At 29.0% G+C, this 8,616-nt stretch overlaps 1 protein-coding gene across 1 annotated transcript in view; it reads right to left on the bottom strand.

Annotated features, from left to right (window-relative positions):
- LOC122270604 (degenerin del-1-like) overlaps nucleotides 1-8,616 on the bottom strand; it is a gene marked incomplete in the record, with an annotated part of 44,913 nt that continues 36,297 nt past the window's right edge. Inside the window, 4 exon segments of the mRNA XM_071178109.1 lie at nucleotides 1-246; nucleotides 1,866-1,941; nucleotides 3,606-3,655; nucleotides 5,132-5,174. Coding sequence (XP_071034210.1) covers nucleotides 127-246; nucleotides 1,866-1,941; nucleotides 3,606-3,655; nucleotides 5,132-5,174 — 289 coding nt within the window.

Raw genomic sequence — 8,616 nt, 5'->3', positions numbered from 1 at the left:
GTATATTTTAGTATACAATTATATAGTTTTTTCAATAAATTAATACAAGTGAATAGTGCTGTTGTCAAAAAACTTTGTGGTCCTTTTTTACATTTGCGATGCAATTATGGCTGTCCAGTTCACGCCTTATGCGGCACGGTTGAGTAGATAATCAGATAGTCTATACAATAAATCAGATATCGATATGACAGATGAACCAATCCAAATTCCCAAGAATCCACCAATGTTGCTAAACAAGTCAATTGGCTAAAAATATTAAGAAAAGATGGCATTAAAATACATTATATCAAAAAGCTTAACACAATATAATGAAATTATTATGACGACCTCCTCAATACACTGTTGGACCACCTTTAGCTCGTGATGCTGCTCGAATTCTTCCTGTCATAGATTCTATGAAATGTTGGTAGATGATAGGAAGAATTTGAGACCATATCCATTGAACTGCATGTTTCAGTTCCATCAGATATGACACTGGATCCAGCTGTCTGATACCCACAAATTCTCAACTGGATTGAAAACTGGGGATTGTGTGGGCTAAAGAAGTAATGTATAGTCACCACCATGTTCTTCGAACCATCTGACGACAATACGAGCCGTATGACAAGGATCATTGTCTTGCTGAAAGCATCCATCCCAGCATCATTGTATCAACTCAATTTAGGAGGAATAATCGAAATTACTTGCTAAATAGTCGACTATGGTATTGAATCTATAATTAAGCCTAGCTATGTACTGAGATCGATAACTAAGCCTAGTTTGGCTTCGCTGTCTGTCATCATAGTTCGTAAATTAAAAAATTACGCATGTTTAAAAATAATGTTGATAATTGAGTAAACTTACATAATATATGCAGCTGGAGACTTCTGTCATCGATTCTTACGTCACTAACACAAGTAAAATTCTAGCTTACCTTCCTTTTCTAAGATTTAATGAGCACTCAGAAACGCCACCTATCGTACAGCTTATTCCTATCCATGTATGGCGTAAAAACATCTGCCTATGGTGTATACTTTTTCAATTATTGGTGTTTAGATTTAACTATTCCCTTTAAAATGTGTATCAACGCTCGATGTGACATTTAATTTAAATAAAGTAATCTTTAAAACAGTTTTGAGAGTTTTCAACATAAACTTCTGAAATATATTAAGCCACAGTTTTTAGTGCATGTCTGTTTTTTAAACTAGTTTTATTTTAAGAATTAGTATATATATCCATCCTAAACTAATTGTTCTTACTTTATATTGTATAGTAAAATAAAATTACTAATTCTTATTTTACAGTAATTATATATTTAATTGCAACTGAATATCAAAAATGGTTTTAAGCCACTTTACACAAAGTAGTGTAAGAAAACTTTCTTGATGTTCAATACACTAGGAACTATCATTGGCTCTTAGTATCGTGAAAAGTAGTTGCTATCTTTTTGGTGTTAAGATAAACCGAATTTTTTTGCAATTTAGTTTTAGACCATTTGTTACAAAATACTATTTGGATTATACGGCTATCCGTCGTGACCTAAATCACCTTTGAAAATCTACTATTCAACGTTAGCACTTTAAAAAACTTACTAATACTTCTAAGGGTCCTCATTTAGTGCTCGAAATGCCTTCCAGCCATTGAAATAGCGTTTTTTAATCATAGTGCAAACAGCAATACCTCACTTGTCTATACAACAATATACGACATGCATACAAAAGTATACTATTTTTACACAAAAATACCAAATTTTGCAGCCTTGTAAATTTGAACCTAACCCTTAAAAGAAGAGTACTCATGAATCAAGCATCAAAACACACATTTTGAAATTGAAGTTCTTTTGCCAGTTCAGTGGATGTTTTTTATACATAAGAAATATTACTTACCACCATTTTTGGAGCAAACTTAGTATATCTAGCCCTCATATTTCTGAATGATACAGAGACCAATGATAATTGATTACTAAAAAAGTAAATGATAATAAATGTTGTTTTCATGAAGGTACACGTGGAAAAAAGCGAACATCTTTAATAACGTTTGAACGAATGATCATATAGTCACTCATGGGAGTCAGTCGTAACGATTCAAAGTTTAGGCACAAATTAATTTTTTTTATTCTTTGAAGTAGAAATTGATACTTTCTCTGACCAAAGATTTATTTTTAATTGTCAATTTTAAACTTTTAAACGACTGAATTTGGAGTAAAATATTTATACGCAACTCACACTTGTTTTAAAATGTTTAATTTTCATTCATTATTCTTAATCATTGAAAAGTAACTATCACCTAAAAAAAAAACTAAGAACTTTGTCGAGATGTAGAAAATGTCTAATGCAAGATTCGAAATTTAAAAAATAATTGTAATGATAATCTGAAATAAATAAATAAATAAAACGTGCGGGATGTCGCAGGATTATTGGGATAAGTAGTAAAAAGATGTAGGGGGGACATTACAAGGATTCAGAAACGTCAAAACGGCAGGAAGCGTCTTTGTTTACCGCTAGGTGTTGTTGCTTACAAGAGCTTTAAAGGAAACTCATCTGCATTGCCACCGTGTCTAAGAAACTTTGGTCCATGTTGGGTCACTAGTGGCCGGTCCTCACTATACTTATTACTTTATGATGATCTAAATTCTTGGCCACATTTTTGTGGTAATCTCTTATGTAGCATCATAAACTTGGAAACATTATAGTTTTTATTAAATTTGTTAAGTTTCCTTAAGTAATAATTAATGTAACAGTGAATGGTTAGTTATGCTTCAATTATTTATTCAGAATAATTTTCTATTTTCTTGGAAATAAAAATTTAGCTCCGAAGCAATCATTTCGATTTATTTGTAATTCTTTCTAAAATGGCTGTAGAAATTTCAAACACAAACAGTGCTATGATGCCGCATACTTTCATAAAAATTATAACTAACGCTTGCCGTCTTATGGCAATATGTATCTATCTATCTATCTATCTATCTATCTATCTATCTNTATAAATATATATATATATATATATATATTTCACGTTTGCAAACAACTTTCCGAATGCGACAGCACCTTTGCGTTTTGTCTTTGAAAATGCATTTTTTGATAAAAATTGTTTGCTTGGGTGTGTACTATCACTGCCTAAAATTTTGCCCATCTTTTTCGAATCACCCTGTATATATATCTACATTTTTTCTATACATACAGATCTTCGACAATATCGCGGACATCTTCTCTTGAAAATAGTTAAAATTTAATTCAAAGTAATTCCATCTGGGGAAACTCATTGGTGATAGATAGACGGTTAGAAAATCTGGGTTAATATATTGTTAAAAATTAATTAAGATGTTAGGATTCAAAAAGTAGTTGAATTAGAATATTTAAATATAGTTTTCTTGTGCATACGGCTTGACTACAATTAAAATTTATAAGTTCTTCAAGATAATTTTGAAAGGGTGACCAAATTTGTGGCGAATGATGGCTAGTCAAAAAAATATACACAAAAAAATTATTACTTCACTAATGGAAGACAATGGTTTCTAATACAATGCTAAAATAATTTTCATTCAAAAGCCTAATTTTTATAAAAGCTCTTAATGTATTGTAAAGAGCAACTGAGTGATCTGCATTTTTAATTAAAATAAAACTTACTAGAGATATTCGTTAGTGTTGTTGCGAAATTCCTCTGAACTTCCATATGCCTAAATTTGAAACAAAGATTTACTTTTTATCAAAGAAGATCATCCATTTACTTTTTATTCAGTACACAGTTCAATATTTGAGTTTAATAAGATATGCACTGCCCAAAATGCATGGTTAAGAAAATGGGCACTGGAGACGTTGGTTTTTCCTATGTTCAATCCAAATTTAACAATTAAACAAAGAATTTCCAATTTACTGTTCCTTACTTCTAAAAACATTAAAGATAACTATTACGGGGGAAATTCCCTGGCTTCGGGGTGGAGGTGGCTAAGTAAAATACAGGTTTCATTTTACAGTTGTCTCATCGCATTCACAATAGTATATGGTAATGTCTTTTTAAAAAATATAATTTCATACAGTGTCAATTTATAACACTATTTCAAACTTATTGAGCCCTTACAAAAATAATTGTGACTTTTAATGTCTTTTCAAAGAAGACTAATTTTTGAAAAAAATATTACTAAGCTATTTAGACAAATGAAAGGCGTAACATAATAACGAATTTATCTGAATCTATTTCATTATTCTTCAAATAAAAAAAAATTCATAATAGACGTTTAAAAAACGGGATTATCTATTAATTAAACATTTATTAGCTATTTTCTTAAACATCCATTTCGAACTGCGTACATTTTCTTAAATACGCATTTCGAACTTGATACATTTTCTTAAACATACATTTCGAGCTATATCAATTTACTTTAACAAGCATTAAAAGCGGTTTCTATTTTCTTAAGCCAGCAGTTTAATCTGTGTCAATTTGCTTGAAAACACATTTTGAGCAGTTTGCTATTTTAGGGCTATAGCATTATAGCATTTTTTATTGAGCAGTCTGCTATTTTCGTAGTTTCAGAAAAGTTTCTTGTACTTGTTAAAGTTGTATTTATCTTTAAGTTTACTTTTAGATTCCATCAAGAAAAAACAGTTTAAAAAAGTAGGCATATTAAAGGGACGAATGTTGATATTTAAGCAGTTAAACTACATCAAAATTTATCGAAACTGTATTGAGAGAGGTGGTATTAAAAATACAAAAACATGTAACTGATATACCCGAAAGAAATAGAACATGAAATGCGAGCTTTGAAACTTTTTCAAGTTTTATTCAACAATCAAATTAAATTTAATATTTCTTATCTCACTTTCAGTAGTAACATTTCATCAAATTTCAACTAGATATGTTGATGATTTTCATTAATCATGAAATTTTATCCCGTTATATTTATACTTCTTTACTTTAGTTTTGGCATAGAGTTAAGAAATGTTTATTAGGTGTTTTGATTATAGTTGTAAATTGTGTAGAATACATTTGCACTTAAATATCTCAGCAAATTATCTATCATATTTTTTACTAAGTTATGTTACATTCAACACATTTTTCCTAGAATAAATATATACTATTGTAGAGTTTATTTTGAAAATTTACTATTATTTTTTAAATGAATTACACATTTTATACAGTGGGAAGGAATTCTTACCTTTATTACGTTCTCCATATGCTTGTATTTGTACATTCGAGACCTGTAAATATGTTTTGAAATTGTATTAAAGATATTTGAGAAAGTTACAAAGACTCTGAAATATAAACTCGTTGAAGGAACATAACTATTTTCTCCCTTAAAGTATGGGGGTAAGTACAATCTGGAAATAATGGCCTCAAAAGGTTTTGAAAAAGAGCTGTCAAAATTTCAGTCCCATATTATGTTAATTTACTTTTTTTTGCCCTAAATAGTATCAAAGGAATCTCATTTTTAAATTTTAGTATCTAAAGTATTATTAAATCAGTTTTATTCAAAATAAGTAGGTAGGTACTTTATTTAGGTCTCACTATAGAGCTGCACAACGGACTATTGGCGACCAGTCTGGGAAACATATTTGAGGATTATCACAATTCACATCGCAATTTTGATCCTCCGCAGAAGGAATGGTACCTCTGCTTTGGTAGCCCAACGACCTTCCCCTCGAAGTGAAGCCCTTTGCAGTAGAACCATTTAACTACTCTCTTAAAATGAATGAGTGAAAATAACTCAACTTGAGTGCTATTTAACTCTTTCATCTAGATAAAACCAGCCTTCTCATCTTGAGTTAAAATCACTCAAGTGAAAGAGTTATATGGAAATAGCTCAATTTGAGTGAAAAGAATTTCACTCAAACTTGAGTTATTTTCACTCGAGTTTGAGTGATTTTCAGTATTACCTGAGTGGATCGTTTTCACTCAAACTTGAGTGATTTTACCTCGTGATTGAGTGATTTTCAGTATTTCAGTTTGTAAATTGCAGTCAAAATTTTTACTGTTAATATACAAAATATTAGTATTTAGTGGTGCCATCTAACGTAAGCGATGGAAAATACTATAATTTTTGTTTAAAAAAATTCCTTTCGAAAGAAAGCCTTAGATACGAATTTTTTTATCATAACTTTTGTTGAATTTAAATATCGAATTAGATAGTATAGTACTTGTGAAAGGTTTTCGCTGTGAGCATATCGACACTGTGTATCCTGGGATTCGAACTCGCTTCCCGTCTGTCGTAAAAATCACCGATTTACCCTCTCGGTAACAGCCCTGTGTCAAGACGGCTACAAAAAACTAATTACTTTTATGAGCTGGGTCTTGTTGGTGAGGATAAAGTTTTTATTTGTTAAATCAAATAAGGTGAAAACACAGTTAAAAAAAATTTTCAGAGTTGACAGTTTGAATAGCAGCATTTTATGGTTATCCAATTGTTTTGATTGTATACGGTAAAACAACAATTAAATGAATTATTACTTAAGAATTTTTTTTTTTACGAAAAATTCCTAACCACTATAGATTTGAGTTTTTTTTCTTTCCCCTAAGTTTCGTTATTTTTCTTTTAAGCTTAATTTTTAAAAGTAAGGAGTGCTAAATGAATTTTTAAAGTAAGCAGTTTTATAAATATTATGCTCATTTAGGATCAATTGATGAGTTATTGATCACTATGAGTTATTTTTTTTCGAACAAATTTATTCGTTTAATTTATAAAGTTTTATTTTCAAGCAATAAAAAAGGTATATTGTTTTAAATTGCCTAAATTTTTTTAAGACAAATTTCTGAAACTAAGTGAAATTAATAAATTTTTGAAGAAGACGTTTGAAGCTAAAAAATCTGGATTAAATACCCTTTTTCAAACTCAATTTTGCAAACTCTTTTGATATAAATTTGTTTAAAATCAAAACTGCATATTTGTTTTGATTAGAAAAAAAAGTATAATTTTTGTTCTGCAATAATCCCAGCTAAGTATGAATTCGAATAAAAAAATTAAGTAATTAACATTAACTACTTAACTTTACTTCAATATTGTTTTTACCATTAACTTTGCTGAAACATAGTTTTCTTAAGTCAAAAAGAAATAAATAATAAAAATTAATAAAAAGGGCATTTTTTAATAAAAATACTAAAATACAGAAATATATTTTTTTTCCAATGGCAGGCACTGAATTTCAATCTTTGTCTATACTATGCCAGAATTGTTGCTCATTTCGCGTTTCCCAGTGGGCACCTGTGAACCAAAGTCGCGAAGGCGAGCAACATTGCCCACGCCACACTGCCACAAACCCGTTTATAGGGTGGGCCACATTCACACATCATATACACACATGCAGTCAGACGCGCTAACCGCTCGGCCACCTGGCCAGCTATACAGAAATATTTAAATACCTAATTTTAGGCATATTTTAAACTAATTAAATTGTATCGCTTATATATTATAAATAATTACAATTAAATCAAGTATGTATTTTATGAATTTTAACTATTATGAATATAGATAGTGTACGTTATTTCCGTTATCAATATATATGTTTAGAATTCTTACCTAATTATAAGAAATTAATCTATATCAAAAAGAAAGAAAAAAGAAAAAACATTATAAAAATTTCATATAACAGCCAGGAAAACAAGATTGAAGACATCAAACTCTTTCAATTTTTCAACAATGCAAAGTAACTGCAATTTTTCTGCAGATTCATTAGAAAGTATACTTCTGAAACAATGACTGCATAATAACTTAAAATTTACTGCAGAATGACCACGGATTTAAAGTTTCAGTTTTTTCTAAATTTATGATTTTAAAGTGACCTCACTTAAACTACAGTACTTTTGTAGACAATAGCTAAAAGTTTTTTTGAAATAAATTATTGAGAAATTACTTCGCATTAGCTGCAAAATAACTGCAGTGTTTTTACAGTTAAGATTGCACTACAGAAAATTTGCAGTTAACTCTAGAAAAACTACAAAATTACTTCAGTTCAATAGAAAAACTACAGTTTATTTTCAGCTGGGATATAAGTATATAAATTCAAATTGAACTATATCTCATAATAAATATTATTTTTAATTCTTCTCCTATTTTTTTACTATTAATCTATAACTATTGCAAAATTATAATTTATTTGCATTTTCAAATACTTTAATTAGCATTGTACTTTTAATAAAATATTAATTTTGCATTTTCAATTTTGCCTCGACAATTGAACTTGAAGAAAAGTGGTAAAAACTTTTATGCTAGCAACAATGGAAAAATAGTTTGTATAATGTGATAAATACTTTATGAAATACGAAGATAGCATTAATTCTGCATTCCAATTAAATAAAAGCTAAAAACAGGATAAAAACAGAAAAATTCAAAATGCTGCTTAATTTTTTTAAATATAATATTTAACAATTTTTCTATGAATGATATGTTTATAAAAAAATGCATTGAACATCTGAAGATTCTGATTTGAATGAATGGATGTTGCAAATGTGACCTTTCATAAATTAAAGACAGTCAACTTTATTAATAGAAAGCAATTTAAATAACAGCAATTATAGACTGTATGAACAATAATTTCGTAAATATCTTTTATAAAAGAGGTATAGAATGATATGAAATTAATTATCCAGAAATGTTTTGTACCAAAATTATACATCAAAAAAACTAAAACATGGATATAAATTTATTAT

The sequence above is a fragment of the Parasteatoda tepidariorum genome, chromosome 2 (assembly GCF_043381705.1).
Source record: "Parasteatoda tepidariorum isolate YZ-2023 chromosome 2, CAS_Ptep_4.0, whole genome shotgun sequence".
In the NCBI taxonomy this organism is placed as follows: Eukaryota; Metazoa; Arthropoda; class Arachnida; order Araneae; family Theridiidae; genus Parasteatoda; species Parasteatoda tepidariorum.
Note: the sequence above shows the minus strand (reverse complement) of the source record. Positions and strands in the feature narration are given on the sequence as shown.